Source organism: Marmota flaviventris, chromosome 3, assembly GCF_047511675.1.
Source record: "Marmota flaviventris isolate mMarFla1 chromosome 3, mMarFla1.hap1, whole genome shotgun sequence".
Lineage (NCBI taxonomy): Eukaryota > Metazoa > Chordata > Mammalia > Rodentia > Sciuridae > Marmota > Marmota flaviventris.
This window is the reverse complement of record NC_092500.1, coordinates 14147073-14170949: the sequence shown is the minus strand read 5'-3', so window position 1 is coordinate 14170949 and position 23877 is coordinate 14147073. Positions and strand designations below refer to the sequence as shown.

The following is a 23877-nucleotide window of genomic DNA, read 5'->3' as shown; positions in this document are numbered from 1 at the left end:
ACCCCCCCTGGGAAACACCCGAGGGATGGACAAGGCCCCACCACCTTTGTGAGTTAGCCCTCTGGTCCCTGGAGTCCCAACGCCGTTTCCTGTGCCTGGCCTCAGCAGCGTATCCGCTTCACACTCCTCTGGCTTCTCCCAGTGGGTTCTGCAAGGTGTTTCCTGCAGATCCTGCTGACGGTCACTGCTGGCACGTAGCAGAGTCCGCCCGGAACATGGTGAGCGGCTGGCCTCGGCCTGGACAAGGTTTTGTTTTTGTTTGGCCTTAAAAAAAAATCCAACTGCCCCCCCTCCCTCTGCCCACCAGGGGCATGGGGGTGGGGATGAGGGAAATGAAGGTCAAAATACTGACAAAGCGAAGAGTGAGGACTATTCCTTCAGTTTCAAAAATAGAAACTCCTACGGCTGGGATCAGGCTGGCTGGGTTCGGGGTGAAGCGGTTGAAGTTGAAGTCAAGGTGGTTGCTTGGCCCCCCTGTGCCTCCCATGGGGCCTTCTGGACGACACGGAGCCCCCGCTGGGAGGAAGAGAGTGCCCTCCCGTTTGGAGAGCAGCTTTTCCTGAGGAGCTTGGGGAGCATTTGAAATAAACCCTCCAGGGTGCTCTGCTTCTCTTAGGAGAGATAGTGGGGTGGGGAGTGTCCCTTGTCCCCTGCCACAGGGGAATTGGAAGGACCAGGGGAGAGCGGAGTCACTTCTCTACTGGAGTGGGCTAGCATCCTCTGAGGGGGCTCCTTTCTGTTCTCTCTGAGCCACTTGGGACCCGGCTGCTCTGGGCAGGAGCAGCTGGAGGTCATCTTCCTGGTGGTCCTCGGTACGTGGCACGTCACCTGCTACGTGGTACTTGGTTTTGTCAGCTTGTGTTCCTGCTGTGACTGAAAGATGAGAACATTCAGAGGAGGAGGAGTTCATTTGAGGGCTCCTGGTTTCAGAGGTGTCAGTCCATAGATGGCCAACTCCATTCCTCGGGGCCGAGTGGGACATCGTGAAGTAAGAGTGTGGGGAAGCAAGCAGCTCAGGACATGATCAAGGAAGCAGAGAAATAGGGTGCTGCTCACCAGGACAAAGACAAACCCCAAAGGCACACCCATGGCCCCCCTCCTGCAGCCATGCCCTACCTACCTACGGTTACCGAGTTAATCCCCATCAGGGGACCAATGCCCTGGTGAGGTGAAGCCCCTCATAACCCAATCCGCTCATCTCTAAACCTCCCTGCGTTGCCTCACAGGGGGCCTTTGGGGGAACCTAATATCCAAACCATAACAGTACTTGCACTTGATGGTCTTTGTACTTGGTCGGTGGGGACAATAGATGGCACCCCGGGAGATGCCATCCCAACAGCAGTCTCCGTTCCGAGGGTGAACACAGGTTTGGGAGATGAGAGACAGAAGCCCCTCACCTTCTCAGCCTTCTTTGGACTTCTGTAGGTGGGATGGGGACATGCAGATCGGCAGTCATGTCCAGCGCCCCTGTAAGCACGCTGACAACAGAAACCACCCCAGGTTTGTTTCCATTTTGACTGATCAGCTCTCTGTTGGACTGTCCGTTGGACAACACAGTGTTACTGGCAAGAGGGAGAAGGAGAGGGAGGAGGAGATGATGCTGGTGGCTAATGAAGAAAACAGGTGATGGTCACTAAAATTGAGGGAAGGAGCCCAATGGGGAACCCTGATATCGCCGCACTTGGTGGCAAGGTCATGGGTCTGCAGAGTGCTCAAGGTAGCAAACAGGCCCTGCCCGTTTGAATGGCGCGATTGACTGGCCAGGTGGGCTAATGAGAAGCCAGATCTCTGTACCTGCTTCTAACCTCGGTCTTGACAACGTCAAATCGTACAGACAAAAAACAGGCTGAGAAAGACCTTGAAGACAAGGTCAGAGGGGGCATCAGAAGCATCCTCATCGCTGACGTTGGATGAACCTTTCAGAAATGCAGTTCTGGGCAGCAGGGAGAACAGGGCACTTTGGACTCTCACTGGTGAAAAGAGGCATGAATTGGAAATAGAAGGTGATAGTCCAATAGCCTTAAGCCTCAGGTTGCCAGGTGCATTCAGACACACCAGGTCCGAGTTCTTCATTCTGTAGAATGAACGGCTCTGAGAGGAACTGATTTGTCAGACTCACACAGCAAAGGAGTGGAAGGACCAGGAAGAGAGTCTGCCTCCCAGCTCCAAGTCAGGTGCTTCCTGCTCTCTCTGTCTGCTTTCCCCACCCTTTCTGTGTAATAAGACCCCCTCCCCCCCCCCCGCATCCTGTATTTCCACACTCAAATAAGCACAGTTAATTAGTAAAGTAGGCAGAGTTATTTATTAAGTCACATCAAAAGTTGGGAAACAGTATCTGCTTTAAGTGTAAAATACTAGAATTTTCTTTGATTGTGATAACATTTGACATGAGATCCACCCTCTCAACCAATTGTTAACTAACACTGGGGGTTTTTAATGGTGATGGTGAACCCTTACGAGGAATGACCCCCAGCGAGAGGATCTCGAGTCGGGAAGACGGAAACTCTCTCACCTCCGTACACTGATCCCTGAACCCTGGGGATTGGTATTCATCACTCAGAAGCATGTCATAGGAGGGGAAGGACCATCGAGATGGAGAGTGACTAGGGAACATGGGCACACTTTTCAAATATCTCGTTTTGTGTAACCACAAGGCGTTAACGAGTTGGGAGCAGGCTACACAGAGAGGCAGTACCAAGGAGAATTTTCTTATAGTCAAAAAACGGGGCTGGCCATGGTGTTGCACGCCTGTGATCCCAGTGACTCAGGAGGCTGAGGCAGGAGGATTGTGAGTCTGAGGCCAGCCTCAGCAACTTAGCCAGTTCCTAAGCAACTGGGTGAGACTGTCTCAAAAATAGAGAATAAAAGGGTCTGGGGAATGTTAGCTCAGTACTAAAGCATCCCTGTACCAAAATAAATAAATAAATGAATAATAAATAAATAAATAAATAAGGCTGAACATGGGCACAGGCTGACCTAGGTTGGACACACCTGTACACTGGGCAGATTAACCCTGGGATGGGACCGATGAAGAAATCCAAAGGAGGTTACATTGACCTTGAAATTCCCACTCACCCTAGAGTCTGCCCATGGAATATGCCCCCCCCCCCATGGTACTATGGACAAACACGTGCTTCTGGAAGGAAGGTGTGGCCCACTGATGGCAAACAGAGCTGCAGAGTCAGGCCACCTGGACCAGCAGGGTGGGGCCCCTGTTTCCTTGCAAGAATGATCTTGAGAAAGCCACTTATTCTCTGTACACCTCGATTCTGTAAGACGGGGCTGAGGACCACCTGAACCTCAAGGTTCAAATAGAACAATCCACATAAAACATTCATTGCTGATCCTGCATAGTAAGTACCTGATGAAAGATAGTCCCTATTACAATAAATAACCGTAAAAAAAATAGTATAATCAGCAGCGTGAACCACACCAGCAGGATTCTTATCACGGATCTGTGACCAATGACCATCCTCCTGCTTTCTCGGTCAGTATTTAACCAACTGAGTTCATCTCTGGTGCTGTCCTCTGATAATTCAGCCTTTCCCTTCATCCAATGCACTCGGCTTGTTGACTGAGGGTTTCAGATTTGTTAAATATTGAGTAGCAAAAAGAGGGTGAGCTTGGTGCCTGGGTGTGTTTGGATTTCATTCCTCGCCGTGTGGCCTCTGTCAGGTTCCTTAACTAGCCTGAGCCTCGTTTTCATTCTGTAGCCGCTGGAGACGCTGCTGCCTGTCTCGCAGGTGTGTTTTAAGGATTGGCTCTACTCTCTGAGGTGTGCATGTCTTGCTGGCGGTCATCTTCCGCCACCCGGTTCAGTGCCTGCCACGTAGTAGACACTCGAGAAGCATTTGCCGAATGGTCGGAGGTGCAGGGTCAGTGGGTTGCATATGTCAGGTGGTCCCGGGGCCCGTGGTCTTTTTCTTGTGTGTCACTGATGCCGCTGCCTCTGCCTCACAGCCAGGCCAGGCGGCTTCTTCAGAAATCAAACCTTTGCCTTTATATTCACGTCTTTACCCACATTAACCAAAGGGGGCAGCCGTCAGCATCTTTACCATTGATTTTATTTAAAACAGAGGTTGGCCCCCTCCAAAGGCACCCGGGTCTCATTTCCAATCATTCCTCCACACCCTCCATGTGAGCTCTTTCTGAGAAACCGTGCTGGGGCTTGAAGACCTATCTTCTGGGCTCGTTTTTCTCACCCCACTTTACTGAGTGTCTCTCAGTGACGGTTGTGAGCGGGAGGGAAGTTTCCCGGCTGGGAACCCCTGCATGCAATGGGCCCCTTGGATCGATGGCCACTGGTGTCCCCAGTCTTCCTTACTGAAGCTTGTGGAGGTTAAAGGTGGGGGAGCCTAGTTTATTTTAAAAGCCACCCAAAGGGTATGTCCAAGACAGTGGTCCTTGGCATCTGTGCTGTATGGGCCCCAGAAAGAGCAGACGTGGCTGTTTGTTCAAATCACTGCAGCCCCCCTCCCCATCCCAGGGCATTCTGGGAATGGAGTCGCTGTCTGCAGATGTGGTCTGCAGGTCTGGGTGCAGAGGGGGGAGGTTCCTTGGCTTAACGGTGGTCCTGCTGCTAGGCCTGTCCTGGGGCCCCTGGGCTCTCCTAGCAAACAAAATCTCCAGTAAGAGGAAAATAAAGCGCTCTGGACAGCTCCTGAGATGTTGCCAGCTGTTCTGCTCTTACAAACGACCTGACCCCCCAGCTGGAAGTCCTGAGAGCCGTTGGAGGGCACGCTATTTTTCTGGGCACTGCTTCAAAGGGGCTGTGGTTGAAGACCGGGCTGCTAATCTGGTGGCCACTGTGAGGGATAAAGTTTCCCATGGGCCCCTGGGGAGGGGCTGGAGCGCTCACAGGAGGTGGGGGGTGGTCTGAGCCCCCCCGGCCAAATGTGCTCACAGGGCCATGAGCAAGTGGGCATCTCTGACCCCTGAATGTCCTTGAGCTTCAGAGCTTCAGGAAGGTCACCATGCACTGGGACCCTGTGCGGCACCAATGGCTAGCCAGATGCCCTCCAAGAGGGTCAGGGGTCCTAGCGAGGAGGGGGCAGAGGGAGACAGAGATTCATTAGATCTTCATCGTGAAGATTAGAAATGGCGAGTCAACTGGGAGGGGATCCTTGTGGGTTGATGTTGAGGGCGTGCAGAACCCGAGCTTGTTCCTAGGGGTCCTCTATGGCCCTCCAGCCTCCAGACCTGGGCCTCTACTCCGTACTGTAACTTCCCGCCTTCTGGCCTCACAAGATAGAAAGATGGTTCCTGAAGGTAGGAACCTTGTCTACCTGGATGCTGCCGGATCCCCAGGATGTGGCATGGGATTGCAGACACGTTATCCCTTAAATACTTGTGGATAAACATTGAAGGAGTGGATAAGTTAATTCCAAGCACACTTGGCAGGAGGAGGGGGAGGACAGGGAGGGGAGGGGACAGCATCAAAGTAAAACAAGCCAACAACCCCACACCATGACAGAGGGACATAGGACAGGAGATGGGGCCCAAGGGGCCGACTGGCCTGCTTTGCCCCCTTTTTGGCCACTGCAGGGGACCAGGGCAGTGTCAGGGCTAGAAGAGCCTTTGGTGGGGACTCCCGGCAGGCAGTCGTGATGGGGTCATGGCAGTCAAGCTGGGAGCCTCGGGTCCTCATCTGTAGGTGGCTTGGGCGTTTCCTTTCACAGAGCCGTCAGTCAGCTCACTGGGGACTCCTGTAGCAGTGTCCTGTGACTCACCTCCATCTTGGTGTGAATCTTTAGTATTTTGGGAAGGGTCCCTTTTTGGTCTCCCAGATCACACTATTAGGCACTTCTTCCTTCAGGACTTCCGACCCCACAGGATCAACCCCAAACCTTCCCATCTTCCCTACCCGGTTCCTTTGGTCCGCCCCCCCACCAGTCTTGTTCATTCATTCAGTGAACTTTTGGGAACCTCTGCTACATTCTAGACACTATGCCAGGTGCAGGTGTCCCAGGTTGTCCTTAGGAATGCTAGTGACCCCCGAGGAACCGGTCACTAAAGATCACTGCTGGAAGGAGCCGCAGGAGGACCCACTCCACCTGGGGCCGGCAGAAGCTTCCCGAGGTGGCGGCCTTTCAGCCTGTGGGCCTTTCAGGAAGACAGAGGAATGGCAGAAGCCCAGGGAGGGAGGCATTTTTGCTAAGACTGGGGACATCCCAGGACAGGCCAGCGTAGAGGGGGCATGCTGGGCAGGGGCTGGAAGACTTGCAGTGGTACATCTTAAAGTGGGGCCAGCTCTGGAGAGTTGGTCAAGTGAATCCTGTAGACTCTGTGAACCCCCGGGGGGGGGTGGGCAGGGGCTTGGGGGGGATGTGGGTGGAGCCTGTGGGTCCCTCTGGCTCTAGGAGAATGAGAGGGGCTTTGTGGCCCAGGGCCACCTTTCCCTCTTGCGTCTTTACGGCTTCCACGGACCATTCCTGACCTCCCTTTGCAGAGTGAGCCTCGGTGATTCCCGTCAGGCTTGGTGAACCCTTGGTGGCATTTCTGGCTGCTTGCAAACCCAGACCTCAGAAGTGCCGTGTCCCTTCCCAGGTGGGAAGTTCTCCCTCCCTGGGAAAGTCAGCCCTGCGTCCAGAATCCAGCCAACCCTTGGGCTTTTCCCCTGGTTTGGACCCAATGATCCGTATCTTTCTCCCAAATTGCCAGTGGCCCAGGAAGCAATTAAGGGTGACTGGCTTTAAAAGCAGTTAGATTAGAAATTAAGTGCATTAATCCCAAACTAAGCATACGCCTGGGTGGTGACGCTTACATTTGGCCTCTTAATAGTTGACCATTGAGGTCGGCTCTTCAGCCAGGAAAACAGGAGTGGGGTTCCGGGCTTGTTCTGCGTTCCTCTTGGGTCATCTCCAAGTTCCAGGTAGCCTGACCTTCTGGGCCCGCGTGCCCTCCCTCAAACCCTCTCTGGCCCCTTTATTTCATACCCAACAGATACCAGCTGGGGCCTGGTGCTTCCCGGGCTGCCCAAGCAGAAATGCTCGGTGCTTAGAAGGTGAGGGGAGCCCCACGCTCCCCCTCCCTCCCGGGAGGCCCAGTTCAGGGCATCCCCGGGACAGCCTTGCCCGGGGGACCCCAGAGCACAAGGCGGGCACTGAGCCCCGGGAGGGAGCACCGGGAGATTTTCATATCCTCTCGGTTTTAATAGCCTTCGCTGAGATGGAAACTTGGGCTGAAATGATTTGCATCTCTCCAGATTCCCTGAGTGTGTGTGTGTATTTGGGTTTATTTTTAGCCACAGGCGTTCATTTCTTGCCAAAAAAACCTGCTTAAATAAAACCAAGATTAATATTTTTACTTAACGGAAAGAGTTAGTCAGGGCCGGCTTTGAACTGGAGACTGTTATCTTGATGGGGAGGGCATCTGAACGTCTGGCCTTGGCTTTGACATCAACGAGCAGGGCCTTTGAAACTGACAAGAGAGAAGGGCCCTGGGGACCTGGGTAGGATGCAGGAGGAGACTACTTGTGGGGGCCAAGGGGGGCGTCTTCCTGGAAGGGCGGGAAGTGGGGCCTGGATTTGCCTGGGCCCAGATGCTCTTCTGCCGGTCTCCTCACCCCTCCTCCCAGGTCTTCTCCAGACTTCTGCTACTTCTAGATCCACGTGCAGCAAACCCAGTCTCTCCTGCAGGACGGGCCAGATCCCTCTCCCCTGTCACCCCCAGGCAGCTCCCCCGCCCCTCCCCCAGGCAGACTCCACCCCCTCTGTGACTGGGGGACTCCTGGTAGCCCTGTGCCTGCCTCGCTTCCCTGGGATCGCCTGTCACCTGTACCTCTGGCCCCTGAGTTCCTAGGGCCCTCATTTCTCCTGGTGTCCTTGAGGCCGGCCAGTCCCTAAAGTTCGGTAGCGTGGCCCCCGGCTCCTGTGACCCAGCAAGGCCCAGGACTTGGTTGTTTCCCACAGTGGACACCAGAGAGTTATTTATCTATTTTTAAGTCACCCTCCTCCACGTGGGGCGCTTTAGACACCAAATAATATTTAGTTTCATGTATTCAGCAAAAATACACTAGGTGCCCTACTGTGTGCCCTGTGAGGCTTCTGCGTTGTGTCTAAAGGTGCCAAGTGTCTGGTGGGGCTCCGTGAGCCTGGGGCATGGTGTGGGGGCTGCTGGGGAGGGGAGGGTTGTGCTGGCATCAGGGATCAGAGACGGTCCCCTGACCTGGTGACTTGAACAGGGGAGGGAGGGAGTCCCTGTGAGGGAGGGGGAGATGCAGGGACAGGGCCTGGGGTGTGTTTGGGGTGCTGGGAGCTGGGGGACTGGAATGGAACAAGTCACCATTTCCTGCGGTGGAGAGGGCCCTGGGACGCCCAGGTGTGGGTGAGGCTCTGTGTTGGAAGGCTTGGACTTCAGAGGTCTTACTGGTCCTCAGGTGTAAAAGCAGACTAAAGGTAGGCCTTGGAGAGATGCGTGCAAAGGTCCTGGGGTCCTGGCTTGGAGTCCGCACAGAAGTGGGAGGAGTCATTGTGTGGGTTGCATTGAAAGCCACGGCGGAGTGTGAATATGAGGAAGACTCAGAGCCCACTGATGAATGGATTGGAGCCTTGTGAAGGTCATGGGTGACTCTGACATGGGCAGGTCGGAGGAGGGGCTTAGGTCACTGAAAGAACCCATTGAGTTTGGCCATTGTCACCCAGGATTTATATGCCAGGATGGGCAGTGACTTGCTCAGGGTCATCCTGAGGGCCAAGGGTGCTTCTCTAGGGTTCTCTCCATCTGCCCAGCCAGCTTCTGAGTCTTTTAGAAGATTTTCAGGGGGGACGTGGGACTGCGGTGACCCACAGGCTGGAACCAGCTGGCCCGAGTCAGGGCAGGGCCAGGCCCCTGCTGTCTGCCTTCCTCTTTGTGGCCCCCTCTCTACTCAAACATGGACATCATCAAAGTCTCGCCAAAGAAATGGCAGAACTTTGAGGCGGACCTTGAAGCGGTCACCGGGGAGGATGCTGCAGTCCCTCGGGGGCTGGGGAAGTGCCAAGTCCCGGGCGCGTCCAGGCCCCTCGTGCTGTTTTCCTGGGATGAGTGAGTTGAAGGGGCCACCAGGGCTCACCAGCAGCCCTGTCCACGGGTGTCACCTGTCTAGCTTCGAGGGGATGAAGTGCCTTTGAACAGGGATGTTGTCTCATTTAGTCAATCAGCCTGGTTAATCGAAACTCCCAGGGTGGCGGGAAACACCATTAGGGTTCCTGTGCTGGGGAGCAGGGAGCATGTGCCGCTGCATTGCTGATGGTGGTTAGCGGCAGATGGCCTTTACTACCGTGTGTGTGCGTGTGTGTGCGTGTCTGTGTGTCTGGGAAGGGTGCAGTGGGGTGGCTAGGGGCTGTGGAGCTGTTGGGGACTTAGGAGGAGTCCCCTCTGGTCTGCAGCAGAGCGGACACTGGGGTGGGTGAGAGTATAGTTATCAGCTATTCTGCGACCGGCACAGATCCTCTGTAAAGACTTAAAGGTCGTCTCCTAACCCGGGAGACTCTTTATTTCTTTCCCCCACTGGATTGCAAAACTGCTCCCAAGGTAGCGGATCCTCCTTTCCATGATTGGGAAACTCTAGGACAACCACCATAACTGCCACCTTCCGGGGTCCGTCTGAGGACACAGGTGACAGGCACACAGTGGTGGTGTTGGGTGAGGGGTGGTCGCTGTCATCCAGCTGCCATTCTTCTCTAGACTTGGGGATGCAAAGAAATGGCCGCCCTGGGTGGGAAGGGGCGTGGGCAGCGGGGAGCCTGGCTCTGCCCTCCCTGCACGGCCTGGGATGCAGAGTCCTGGCCCCCCGGGGGCTGCTGCAGTTGGGCCTGTGCTTGGACGGTGGAGCCAGGGTCCTGTAGGGTCCCTCCTCGTGATGGGGACAGGAGGGGAAGATGAGCTGAGCAGGGAGACTGGGTTCAGTGAAGGGTCCTTGTTCCCCAACCTGCCAAGCCGCAGCCTGGTTTCAGCCCCCGGCCAGCCGTGGAAGGCCCGGCCTTCAGTGGGGCAGAAAAGTCTGGATGTGGATGAGGATGTCTGGGTGGGGAGTGGAGGGAGGAGGAGGGCCGGCTCCGGGGTGTCCTCGGGATGGCTGATGAGCAGCAGATGTGCCGTTCCCAGGGGCCCCCGGTAAGCTGCCCTGGGAGCCGAAGCCTGTTTGCTGTGGAAATTGTTTTTGTTTAAACCTTGAGCTGCTGAGGACCACGTGGCCAGGGAATGGAGGCCAGGGGTGGGGTGGGGAAGGGACGCTTCTGGAAGAAGTGGGCTCTGGTGGCCTTGTTTTTGCAATCTCTCCCAGCCTTCCCGCCAAGAAGATTACTTCAAAGAAGGAAAGACAACTCAGTAGACTTTCGAGCCTGCATCCCCGGGGCCTAGGATAGACTTAAGAGGTGTCCAGATGTATCTGTAGGTCAGTGTGGCAACTCTGAACACACGTGCGTACACGCGCTTGCACACACACACACACCCCAGTTTCTTTTTTCAGGACCACTCACATCGTGGGCCAGCGCTTGGCCATGGGTCAGTTTCTTAGAAACTTTTTAGTTCAAATATTACTTACTCCTTAATCTCTATAACCCCAGCAGGCCAGATTCCCTTCCCAGGGGCAGACCCAAAGGGACAGGAGAGGCAAGAGGCTGAGATTCAGACTGAGCCGCATTCCTCCCTGGCCTGCCTGGCACTTCTGTCCCTGTGAGATTTGTCCCCTAACACCATCTGTTCACCCTGTCTCCCTGCTACACAGCGTCTTCGGAAGCCAGAATCGGGGCTTCCATTTCTTGCTCTTGCCTCACGGCCCACCCAGTGTTCCAGATGCCGACCTGGTTCACACCGGGTTTGGCTTTGCTGTTAGAGGACAGTGTGGGGGCTGCTCCCCAACAGGAGCAGGAATCAGGAGAACCTGTGTCCACCCTGGCTTGTCCACACAGCGGGCTTTAGCGGCCACTCCCAGGTGGAGGGAACAGCCGAACGCAGCCAGCGGCCAGTTTGGGAGCTGTGTTGCCCTTGGGGGGCCGTGATCCCCCCCTTCTGTGACCCCTGGGGGAAGGCCCGGGGGAGCCCTTGCTGCTGGACACAGAAGCCCAAGGTCGCAACAGTGCACATCTGAGTTGCAGAGGAGAAACCAAAGCAAATGAAGATGTTTTCATTCACAGGCCAAAGAGGCGGATCTGGAGTTGGCCACGATTTGACGGGAGGACTTTGTGACTCTGTCTGGAAGAGAACTGAATGTCACTTGATCTTAGTTCAGTTTAGTGGAGTTTTATTTTTGTGAGGAAGACACTGGCGTGGCCTCTGTCCTGGGCCCTCTCGCCTCCGTCTTTCTGGACCATAAACACCTCTCGTGGTCCCGGGCCTGCTGGGCTGCTCGCGGGCTGTGTAGTTGGAACCCAGCAGGTGTGTGCCAGGCCTAAAACACCTTGCACACCTGATCTGACTGCTGTGTTTAGGTCCCCACCTCTCCCTGCAGTCCCACAAGGAACGCTCTGACGGGTTCGCCTTTCCTCAGGTCCTCAGGAGAACCCCTGGCCTTAGCTGACAGTGCTCCAGGATGCTAGCAGAAGCATGGGGCTTGGGATGCGCCACACTCTGCTCTTAGCGCTCATACTCAACCCTCACAGCAACTTTAGGAGGTTTTATCACTCCCGTTTTATAGATTCGGATGCTAAGGCTCAGAGAGGTTTAGTAACTTCCTGAGGGTCACATAGCACCGATGCTGAACCTGTCAGGTTCAGGAGAAGTGTGTCACTTCTAAGCTGCTTGAAAGGCACTGGGCCAATAAAGTCAGAGAGATTTAGGAGGGAAAAAGACTCAGGAAGGCCACCTAGTAACGGAGGAACTCTCTATGGTAACTTTTTTCTTTTCTGTTTTAACTTTCTGACAACAAAATCCTATTCTCATTTTCACAAGGGCATCCTGCGATGCAAGGGTTGGCAGCTTAAGTATGACTTGAGGTAGCGAGGAGTGACAGGACCTTAGACTCCAGTGGCTCAGGCCACTTTGGGTAAGAGCAGCGTTGCAGAAGCCCCGGGCAGTACCCAGGTTTGCGGGGCAGGGCTGCTTAAGCATTTTATGTCTGAATCTCGTGGAGCCATTTCTGAGCCAGGAAAGGGTAGAGGTTGCTCCTCAGAGGCTCCCCTTGCCCCCCACCACCACCCGCCCTGTTGAAGTAGCAGATGAGGTCAGATCACGGAGGAAGGATCACGGGAAGGTCCGGCAGGCCCTGTTTTCTGCCTGGCGTTTAGCTGTTCCAACCTGCCCATGGGTGACGGAGGGGAAACTGTCCCTGGGCTTCGGGAGGCTGGCTGGCTGCCCAGGCTCTGCTCACGGTCAGACCTGGAGGTAGGCGCGGTCTCAGAGGCTGGCCTGGGACCCCGTCAGCCTCTGGTTTGTAAACAGATGCGGGAAGACCCCGCGCCTCCTCCTAACCAGAGCTGCCCGGGCTAAGTCGCAGCCTCTGCCAGTGGACGCGGTGTTTAGCCATCCCTGGCAAGGCAGGGCTGGAGGGGCTCTGGAGGCATCTGAGTCCTGACTTCATGCCTGACCGGAAGGGGAGGGTCCAGCCTCATCTGGGAGGAATCCAGAAGGGGTGGGGGTTGTGTAAAAAATTCTGTTTATCAACCTTTTTTAAAATATCTACTCAAAAAGTGGCCTGGAACCAGGGTGTGTGCCTATGTGTCTGAGTTCAGTGGAGGCTGGGGTAGGCCGAGGTGACAGCGTCTCAGAGCTGGAAGGCTTCAACTTGCAATTCAAAATTCCAGCAGGACCCCTTGCCTTCCCCTGCAGGTCCTGGGGGGAGAGCACCAGCCCATCTGTGGAGGCCCCCGCAGCGGGCCCCTTGCCCTCCGTGCTCCTTCCTGCCATTGGAGGATGTCTCCTTTGAGTGCCACTCTCTGCAATATCTTCCCTCCTTTCAAGACCTGTCCACTTGCTCCTTCCTGTCTGGTTTGCAGGAATACTTGAGGATACTCTTGGGGGCCTAGCTTCTTATCATCTCAGAGTCAGCCCCTCTGTGTGGATCAGAAAGTCTCAGAAAGAGGACGCGCCTTCTCTTCGCCCTCAGTGTCCTCATCCCCGTGGTGTGGACGCTCACAGTACTCTTGTCCAGGAGTAGAGGAGGGAACGGGTACACATAGTAGGTGCACAGTAAACAGGAGCCGATTCTATTGTAACCATCCTTCCCTGGTCAGCCCATCTCATGATGATATTAATAACATCTGTCTAAGTAAACTGCATCAAAGACAAGGTCAAGTTCACCTGTACCATCCTGCCTAATCCTTCCAGGCAGGAGTTTGGAAACATTGTGATTCCTGTTTATAGAAGAGGGAAGGGAGTCCAGAAACAGAGGGCACTCGCCAAAAACGATGGCCATCAATGTCTGGGCTTGGAACGGAACCGCTCAGCCTGGCCCGGGAGCCCCGTTCCCAGCCCTTCCTGCATTCCCATAGAGCGGTTCTCCTGTCCCCCTTGGTATCAAGGCACTGGGTCCTGAGAGCCCAATCAGAATGCTGCCCAGGGACACTGAGGGAGCTTGGGTGCATCAATCCTGTGGACATGTTGGACCTGGATCATTCACTTGTGCACCAGAAGCGCCCCAGTGAGGTGGCGGTCAGGCATTGGTGCTAGTGGACAGGGAACAGGACTGGGGGACCATGGTTTTGTCAGTAGGCATCAGAGGGAGGACAGGAAGTGCTGACGAAGTCGATTTGGGACTATGGTGTAGCCACAGGGAAGAACCCCCAGACTGTGCTGGGGTGAGGGTGGCCTAGGGACTTGCAGGCAGACAGTGGGGAGCCTGGGGTCCTTAGCATGGACAATAGCTGCATCTCCTTCCTCTACCCTCGCTCGCCCTGGGTCTCAGCCTCCTCCTGATACACACTAGCGTCTGTTCCCATTGGCTTGAGGGCAGAGAGCCATTCCCGGCCCCGCCTGGGGTTGGTGACCCACCGAGGTGCCCCCCTGTGTGGTCAGCTGCGTAACCTCGGCCCTGTCTCTCTCCTGTCTCTGCAGTGATCCGGGCCAAGGTGGTGGGGAAGAAGCTGGTGAAGGAGGGGCCCTTCGGCACCCTGGTCTACACCATTAAGCAGATGAAGGTGAGTGGCTTTATCTCCCCGGCTCCAGGAGGGTCCTGGGGGTTGCCCATGGGATCCTGGCCAAGGGAGGCTGAGTCGGGGGGGATGTCTGAGCCCTAGGCCTTCTGCCTGCAGGAGGGGCTGCAGCTCAGGCAACAGGAGGTGACAGGCAGGAGGAGTGGTGCAGGTGAAGCCACCCAGAGGTGCTCATTAGGAGGCCGAGCTCTGGAGCCAGAGGGCGGAGGGCCTTGTTCCTGGGCAGCCGTGAGACCTTGGCCAAGCCATTGGTCTTCCCTGGGCCTCTGTCTTCCTCTGAGGCCACCAGGTGGCCTGAGATCTTCACACTGACACCTCACCCATCATCCCCGGGGTGGGGGTGGGGGGCGGCGTGCCCCGCTCCCAGCTCTGGCTGACTCCTTCATCCCAGTGAGTTGGGATGTCATGTCGTGAGATCTGTCGCTGAGCATGAGGACGTCGTGAAGCACTGGGGAAGAGACCTCAGACGGGACATCCGGAGAGGCTGCCCCCTGGGCTCAGCCATACTTCTGACTCGCTCACTGGCCTCGGCCTCGGCCTGTTTCCTGGGCCTCAGTCTTGCCGTCTGTTCCTCTTCATGGCTTGGGCTTGACCTCCAAGGGGCTTCCGGCTCGGGCATTCTAATTCCAGGGGGTTGGCAGTGCCACTCCAGCAGGAGCTGGTGGTGCACTCTGGGAAGGTGCCTCGTGTTTCCTGGGCACAGAGGCCTGGGGCTTCACCCTGAGCCGAGGCCACTCCTGCAGCCCTGCCTTAGTGAGGGTCTCCTGTGAGCAGAAGCTGGAACCAGGACGCCCACGGGGGATGTCGAGTTCCTTTCTCGGGACTGTGGTCAGGTTGGGAGAGGAGAGTCCTGCATGGGACTGAGCAGTAGTTCGAGATTTGATGTGCTCAGGTCCAAGGAAGCTGCTGGCCCTCTGACTCATGGCTCATACGATGTCCCCAGGCATTCGGGTGGGACCTGGCGTGCAGTGGGGACTTGGTGGACGTTTTTCCACCTGATCGTGGGATGAGGCTGGGACCCTAGAGATCTGGAAACTGCCGGAGGAGATGAGCTTCAGCCCTCATGGGGACTCGAGCTCGGGGAGGGACAGAGTCCACAGTGGTAGCCGGCCATCCGGGAGGCCAGCCTCAAGGCCTCATTATTCCTTTCCTGGGGCCTGAGGCTAGCTGCTCTGATTTTGTGGAACCTGTTGCTTTGGATTCAATTTTGGAAACATCTGCAGCCTTCTGGTTATGTAATTCCAGAGTCAGGCCTGGCCAGTTGCCCTCGCCTCCCTGAGCTCAGTCATGAGACCGCTGGTGTCTTCAGAGGCCCTGGGGAGCGGAGCGTGGGCGGAGGTGGGGAACCAGCAAGGGCAAAGCCCACTTGGCAGCCCCTGGCGTCCGGCACAGGAATGCCAGCGCATATTAGACCCGAGTAGAGTTTGGCAACACAGTGCCAGCCTGCCCTGCCCTGCCCTGCCGTGGTCCTCATCACTGGACCCCGAGGCTAGCAAGGAGCCAGGAGGGAGCTAGCTAGAGGCGGCAGTTCCTAGGCTGGCTGGCCTTCCCTCCTACCTTCCAGGCCAGGGCGACCAGAGCCCTGTCTGTCTGCAGAATGTCCCATCCCCCTGACTGGTGTCACATCAGCCAGTGGCACTTGTTAAGAGCCAGATGCCATGTGCTCACCCGCCAGCCTCTGAGCACAGCCTCCACTCCAGGCTGGGGACCCGGGGTGAGGAACGCCACGCAAAACTCTTTCATTGACTTCCGACTGAGGCTCAAAGGGGAAATGTAACTCCAAGAACCGGGCATTGAATTCAAGACAGATCTGGTTCCTAAGCTGAGGTATTGGGTCCCCTCCTGGTCCTGTGTGTCCTCATAGGAATTCCCAGATCTCCCTGCTCCCTGACTTCACTCACCAGTCACACTGACTCTCCGACTGGCCCAGCATTATGACCCTTAGCTCAGGCCAGTGCCTTTCAGGCCACCTGCCTGCAAGTCAGGGAGGATGCCGTCCACCCACCCACCCACCGTTTCCTTCCTTCCACCTTCTCTGTGCTTAGCCCTGGGCCGTGAGCTGGGGCCGCAGTGATAATACTTGTTACAATTCACACAGGACAGCATGCAGGCGGCATGTAGTGAGCATTTGGTCTGCACCAACCATTCTGTTAACCTTTGCAGAGGTCAGTCCTCATGTCTGGGTGCAAAACAGCCACACTTCACCCTCTATTTTACAGGTGAGGCCCCTGAGAGTTGGAAGGTTATGAGACAGTCAGGATCGTGCATCTAGAAAGTAGTAAAGCCGACCTAGGCCGCAGGGTCTTTGCCAGCAAGGAGGTAACAGAGATAGTTACTGATAATAACCAACCGGGGCTGCAGGCCGACTGGTTATTCCCACCGGCTTTGGGTCTCCCCCTCACCCCCCTTGTGCTAGGTCCCCCAGGGAACCAAAAGAGGTCGGCCTGGATTCCTCCGTGCATGATCCCGCCCGTAGCTCTTGACATGCAGCTGCAGAGGGTGGATCCGAAAAATCTGGGGAGGAGGGAGGCAGGAGAGCGGAAGGCGGGTCCTTGTGGGTTTTGGCAGCGTTCTTGGGAGGCTCTGTTTTGGCAGATTAGAGAGTCAGAAGGGGGAGATGAGGGCTCCCCTCAGCTGAGGGGACTGAAAGAGCTTAGAGAACATGAGACCCCAGCCCTGCCTGGCCTCTGATGCCAGGTGGGCAGACCCCCCCACCAGCTGCTAACTTCACAGGCTCTGACCCTTCCCTAGGGCAAACCTCGAGTGTGCAGAGACCCATGGGTGTGTGGTGAGGGGTGCAGGCACCAGAACGTGGAGGCAGCTCATTGCAGACCCAGACTTGGAGGCTAGCGGGGGCCCAGGCACTGAGCCGTAGTGCAAAGGTGGAAGTTTCCAGAACTGGCCGCTGTAATCTGTGGGGACCTTATCTCCCATCAGGACCATGAGAAAGCTGTCCACTTTGCCAGGAGCTGTTGTTTGTGCAGGCTCTCGGGCAGGCTGCAGGGGACAACACGTGGGGGACATTATGTCCCAGCTGGTCCCAAGAGAATCCTGGAGGACACGTGCTGGTCATGAGCTTTGCACGTCCTGACTGTGAGCAGGACAGATCTGCTGGGCGGTCAGAATGCTCGGCCCCTGGCCCCTTCCCTCAGCAGTTTGTCTAATCAAATAAGCAAAAGCAGGTCTGGCTTTGAAGCTGCAGCTGGAAGGCTCTCTGGCCCCCAGCCCACAGGGAACCGCCCTCCCGCCCCCCACTCTCCTGGGCCGAGACTCTATGGGGTAGGCAGAGTCCAGCTGGATGAGAATGGCCTGCTTCTGAGCAGGGCTCTGGGCCAGCCTGAACCACCACCACTGCTCCTGAGAGGTGATACTGGGCAGAGCAGGGACCAAACCCTCCACTCCTCTCCTCCCCAATTTTGGAATAACTGGTTTTAAGCTAACTTTTACTCAATGCTGTCTGCCAAGTGCTATTCGAAGTCATCTAATTCTCAAAGCCACAGATGAACAAACTGAGGCCCAAGGAGAATAAGGAACTTTCCAAGTGGCTAAAATAGGTCAGGGACAAGATTCAAACTGTCAGTCCACGGAACCTGCCTTTATCACTAATCCTCCGAGACACTGGTTGGATTAGGTGACCTTTGGTGTCCTCTATGGTTTTCTATGGTTCTCTGGTTTCAGGATGTTAGAAACCTAGTCTAAGCCTCTCAGATTTGCCAAACCAATTCTCAGTCTTCTGTGATTGCAGACACAATATGCCTGTCCATAATCAGACGATTACTATAAAGGGAAGACAAGTCAATGGGTAGAATCTACCTTCGCCATATTGTTATTTTCAGATTTAACCCCCAGCATGTCGTCCTGTGTTTTTCAGGCCCTGTTTTCTGTCCTGTACCCACAGCTCTCCTGTGGGTGAGCTCGAGGAGCCATGTTAAAATACGGGCTCCTTCAGACGGAAGTAGTGCGGAGGCCCAGTTGATTGCAGTGAGCATTTCAGATCTCTGGACCCTCCACAGGGTCTTGACTCTGCCCATAAAACAGAGAGAGAAAGGAGAGACAGACACAGAACGAGCTGAGGTTCTCAAAGGCTGGGCCCCAAAGACCTAAGCAAGTGCTCAGCGGAAACCTTTACCCAAACCTCGAGGAACGCTTGCACCAACGTGAGAACGTGCTGGGCACAGAAGTAAGGGTGGGGTGTTCTTTGCGGGCCACACTGGATGGCTGCAGCAGTAGGTCCTCTTTAAGCCAGCCGGGTGCCATCCTGACCTGATGCCCTGCTGACCCCCGTGGCCTAATTAAAAACCAAGTGTGGCCAGGACTTTGGCTGTGTTTCCTTGTGTACCTGTGAGGCCTTCAGGGAGAAGACGGGTTCAGAAAGGAGACATCTGAATCCATTCTGGTTCTACTTAATAATCATTAAATGCTTAGTTAGAAATCTTTGCATTTTGTGTACATGTTTATGAGGCTCCTCTGGAGTAACGATCCTAACGCCTTCCCCAGATGCTCAGAAGAATTAACAACATGGGGAACTCTAGGCCTGAGTCCGGCTCTCACCCGCCGCACAGAATTTCTGTCTTAAACAGGCAGAGAGCTTCCCAAACCCCTGAGGTCCAGTGGGAGACTTTAGGAGGATAAAGGTCCTTGTGACCCTCTACCCTTGCCCACCAGCCACTGGTTAAGAGAAGACGAGGTGGCAGTCAGCCCATCAGACCGAGTGCAGGCATGAAGGAGGCACCAACGGGGGTGTGTGTGTCTGGCTTTGTATTAATTATCATAAGTAAATTAATAACGCATGCCAGGGACTAAAGTAGGGACATTGTCCTATTGTAAAGCCTTGGGACAGGCCCAGAGACCACACGTGGCCCAGGGCCTGAGCACTCTGAGGCCCAGCCTGGGTGCCCAGCCCGCCCTCCGCGGCTCACACGGAGGATACGGTTGCCTGGGCACATGGAGGCCTGCTGACACTTGTGGACTCAACCCGGAATCGCAGAGTGGATTAAGCCTCTGTGACAGTCCCCGGGTCTGTGAGCGCACACTGACAAAGGAGCCTCAAGAGCCATAAATGGAAATGGCATTTGCTGCAGCAGAAGACGGCGCAGGATGAGGGTGAAGAGCGCGGACTCCGAGGTCCACTGCGTAGACTCTATGGCCTCGGAAAGGCCACGGGACCGTCCCGCGGCTCCTGCTCCTCGTGGGTACCAGGGCAGGATGAGCCGCCTCGCGGGGCCTTATGGGCATTAGATGAGTTGGGACCACAGCAGACTCTCCAAACCTCAGGGGCTGTGGCCGGACGGCTCTCCTGTCTCTCCCTTCTCATGACAACCAAACGCATCTCCAGACATTGCCAGGTGTCCCTCCCGTTTCCAAGGAGGGAGCAGTGCCTCCATTCAAGAGCCACTGTATTAGATTACGGCATAGATGAAAATGGTGGGGTGTCAGCGCTCGCATACGGTTCCACTTAACAATCATTAAATGCTTAGATAGAAACCTTTGCATTCTGTATACATGTATATGAGGCTGCTCTGGAGTCACCATCCTAACACCTTCTCCAGACGCTCAGAAGAATACAAACATGGGCCCCCCCAGGCCTGGGTTCAGGTTCCCCAGCCACACAGAATTCCTGAGTGTCGTCTGCAATGTGGGATTCATGTTCTCAGGATACCCGTGCACTTTTGTACCTGAAAAGTGTCAAGGATGTCGTGCGAATGCTGGTTGGCTGCCTGTCCTCTCAGAGCTCAGGGCTGTGGCGGGAAAGGCAAGGGGACCCGTTTCATAGCAATTTCTTTGGATTTATGAAAAGGTGTTGGGATTTGAGAAATATGTGGCTGGAGGGATGTTGTGGGGCAGCTAGAATGGGGAATGGGACTGGCAGGACCGGGTCCCCAAGAAAGGCACAAACTAACTCAGAAAAAAGGACAGGTGGCCTCCTCTGGGTGAAGGAGGTCCTGGGTGGGTAGGTCTATGACTTAACGTCTGCAGAGGGGGACCCTGTCCTTTAACTCAGATGACGGCGTGCTGTCTGGGCCCTGGGTCTCTTCTCATGACGTCCTCTCTGCCCACAGATGTACCGAGGCTTCACCAAGATGCCCCATGTTCAGTACATCCACACGGAAGCCTCCGAGAGTCTCTGTGGCCTGAAGCTGGAGGTCAACAAGTACCAGTACCTGCTGACAGGTAATGGCCACAGAAGCACCGACGCCAGGTGGTCTTGGAGCTGACGGGTCTGGGGAGCTGACTCGGGGTCCTGAGGATATTAGCCTGGGTCCCGTGATCCTGAGGCGTCCCCACTGTCGAGTCCAGAACTCTTCCTCAGCTGGACAGGGCCTTTGGTGGCTCCCACACCGAGGCCGGGTTTCGGGGTCATCCTGGGCCCTCTCGATCTCTAATTTGTCAGCTTTACCGTGAGTGCAGATTCTGTCCCACTGCACCTTGCAGACAGCCTGTCAGGCCTTTGTCTGAAGGTCGTCACCTTGGGCAGTCAGTGCAGTAACAGGAAAAAGCAAACCCATCAGGAGGGGAGCGAGGAGCAGGCTCTAGGCCTTGTTCCGAGGCCCAATGGTTCTGGGCCAAGCGCTCAGCCTCTTGGGCCTCATCTCCTGTGAACAGGGGGCCACGGCCGACTCTGAAGGGGTTGGGGAAAGTGAAATAGAATCGTGGGTCTGATGACTGCCCAGCACGGTGCCTGGCCATAGGGCCCTCCCTCTGGCTGGGCTCTGGACCCAGCAGCTCTCCTCTGGCCCCGCCTCCTCCCCAGGCCGCGTCTATGATGGCAAGATGTACACAGGGCTGTGCAACTTCGTGGAGCGGTGGGACCAGCTCACCCTGTCCCAGCGCAAGGGGCTGAACTATCGCTACCACCTGGGGTGCAACTGCAAGGTAAGCCTGGGGCAACTGTACCAGGAATTAAGGGGATTAACATAGCAGCTCAATATCTGGTATACAGTAGGCATCAATAAACGTGAGTTAGTGTTACTTATGTTACCACTAAAGGACTGGTGTGTTCGGCCATCCCCTGCAGTGGTCCTAGGGTCTGAATGTAGACTTGGAGCGGCACCAGGCCCGGATTCCCTCACTGTTGGTTGTATCTTATTGCAGATCAAGTCCTGCTACTACCTGCCTTGCTTTGTGACCTCCAAGAACGAGTGTCTCTGGACCGACATGCTCTCCAATTTCGGCTACCCTGGCTACCAGTCCAAACACTATGCCTGCATCCGGCAGAAAGGTGGCTACTGCAGCTGGTACCGAGGGTGGGCCCCCCCGGACAAAAGCATCATCAATGCCACAGACCCCTGAGCCCAGACCCAACCCCGCCTCACCTCCCTCCCTTCCCGCTGAGCTTCCCTCGGACACTAACTCTTCCCAGATGATGACAATGAAATTAGTGCCTGTTTTCTCGCAAATTTAGCACTTCGAACACTTAAAGAAACGCCTGTGCTGTCTATGGAGTTGATTTGGACTATCCTCCTGGCCCCCTGCACCCTTCTCTTTGGTTTTGACATCACCCACTTCCACCTGAGAATTTCTGGCCCATGCCTATCTTCGTGATAGATAGATAACGTCTATTTTTTTAGGAAAACAGAAATCGAAAAGCCTACCACATCCGGGCATTGTAATCCCTACTCCGCTCTCTTCTCTCCCACTTGACCATCTCCACACCCTCCTCCCCGTGTCCTCCTCCACCCACTACAGAAAGGACACAGACAAAAGAAGCTGCCGGAAGGCCAGCTCTTTCTAGATCAGTCTAGGGCAGCACCAGGCAGACTCAGGGTGTGCAGAAGATCTTACACCCGGAGGACATGCTACTGCAGGTCCCAGCCAGACTGCCCATCCGAATCTGCGAGCCAGAGTGCGGGAGGGAGGAGCCGACTTCAGGGGAGGGTCTGAGACACGCGGCACACGCGGTTCTCCCAGCCCTGTGATGCTTGGGTTGACCAGATGTTTCTGAGCCTGGAGCAAGCAGCCAGGCCAGATGACAGAGCTTTCTCGGTTGGTGACGACTTAAACATCTGCCTGCAGTCAGGAGGCACCTCGCTTCCTTGTGCACAAGCTCAGGTGAAAGACTGAGATGAATGTCCTTCTTCTCCCCCACCTCCCTTAAGATGTCCCGGGAAACTCTTTGGGAGGTCTGGCCCGGAGGTTGCCTTGATGTAAATCAGAGAAAGACACACACTTTACGCTATCCACAGATATAGCCATGTAGATTTGGGTAGAGATTACTATTTCCAAAGTAGAGTTTAGCTCACCTGGGGGGGATGTGTTTGTATCCACATTTGCATACGCCCACATGGGGACATAAGCTAATTTTTTTACAGGACACAGAATTCTATTCAATGCTGTTAAATACGCCAATAGTTTAATCTCTATTTTGTTGTTGTTGCTTGTTTGAAGAAAATCATGACATTCCAAGTTGACTTATTTTTTTTTCATTTTAATTAAAATTTGAAATCCTGAACATCTTCAGCACCCTCTCTTCCCTATAACTGGGGTCCTCTGACTTCTGTCCTGCTCCTTTTCTTCTGCTCTGTGTTTGGGGACTGTCACATAAACTGCCTCGCTATCTTGGCAGGTGGCAGTGGAGTTTCTGTGGGTCAGGGGCCGTGGGACAGCTGCAGAGCGTCCGTCCGGCCTCAGCCAGGTGCCCACGTCTCTTGGGCTTCTTCCCAGCTCCCTGGTGGGTGGATGCCACCTGCTCAGGTCCTCACCTCATGGAGATAATGTGGGTGGTCCCCAGAGAAGCCCCACTCTGGAATCAGCTGTAGGGTTTTTGTTGTGGTTTTTTTTTTTTTTTTTGGAAATAAAACTATAATATAAATTCTCCTATTAAATAAAATTATTTTAAGTTTTGAGTGTCAAAGGCGAGATGCTGAGAGTAGGTGATGATGTATATTGTTCAGAGCTGGGGATGGTAGGATGGTGACCTTTAACCTGATCGCTCTCTGTCCCTTTTTTCAGATCATGGGTATTTATCATCTATTAGTATTTGTATCTTCAGTTTATTCCACTTTAGGAAGCAGAGCTGCCCGTTGTAACAAGAGGAAAAACAAAGAACAGACGTAGACAAGGAGATGTAGTGTCTCTCCCACACACAAATACCCAGGCAGGATGGGAGAGGCGGAACTCGGGTTGGGTTTCCTCGAGATCATTTCCCCTTGTGGTCATGCCATTTGGCCAGGGGGATGTGGGAGGCTTGGCCTTCTCTGGGGGGCAGCGTGAGCAGGAGGAGCTGAGGGCAGCACATGAGTGGTCTCCAAGGGGTGAGCCACAGACTTGGTTTGGGATCATCTCTTTCAAGCTCAGAGTCTCGCGAGGTGGAGCTCCTGACCCAGCGCGCACGAGTGTCCCCCCACAAGTGGACATCAGCCTCTCCTTCTGGGAGGTGTCTGGCCATTCCCGGTCCCTGTTGTGGTCACCCCTACTGACATAAGAAGGGACTTGGGGTGAGGCCTGATCATGAAGCACCTGAAGTGTCCCTGCAGAGTGAATCAGTTGGCCAAACTGTGGCCCCGTCTGCTGGGCCCTGGGGGGGAGGTCCTGGGCAAGGAAGGGTGTTTTGCAAAGTGACGTTGTCAAGAGGGCGGTTTTTGAGCTTTCTATAAGCTATAGCTTTGTTTATTTCACCTGTTCACTTACTGTATAATTTAAAGTCATTTATGTAGCCGAGACACTTCTGTATTTCAATCATATCGTGACTGTTTGATTTTGCTAAATCTTGTGTCATGTCTGTAATATGTGTACCTTGTGTCTAAGAGAAAAAAAAAATATGGAACCCACATGCCGCCATTTTCCTGAATCAAATTCTACAGTGGAATCG

At 54.9% G+C, this 23877-nt stretch overlaps 2 protein-coding genes across 3 annotated transcripts in view; one reads left to right on the top strand and one right to left on the bottom strand.

Moving 5' to 3' along the window:
- Timp3 (TIMP metallopeptidase inhibitor 3) overlaps positions 1-22866 on the top strand; it is a 48240-nt gene extending 25374 nt beyond the window's left edge. The window contains exons 2-5 of the mRNA XM_027940735.2: positions 13972-14054; positions 20129-20240; positions 20821-20942; positions 21162-22866. Coding sequence (XP_027796536.1) covers positions 13972-14054; positions 20129-20240; positions 20821-20942; positions 21162-21359 — 515 coding nt within the window. The 3' untranslated portion in view covers positions 21360-22866. The remainder of the gene's footprint in view (positions 1-13971; positions 14055-20128; positions 20241-20820; positions 20943-21161) is intronic.
- Syn3 (synapsin III) overlaps positions 1-23877 on the bottom strand; it is a 388585-nt gene that overhangs the window by 239598 nt on the left and 125110 nt on the right. The gene's annotated exons all lie outside the window — the stretch shown is intronic.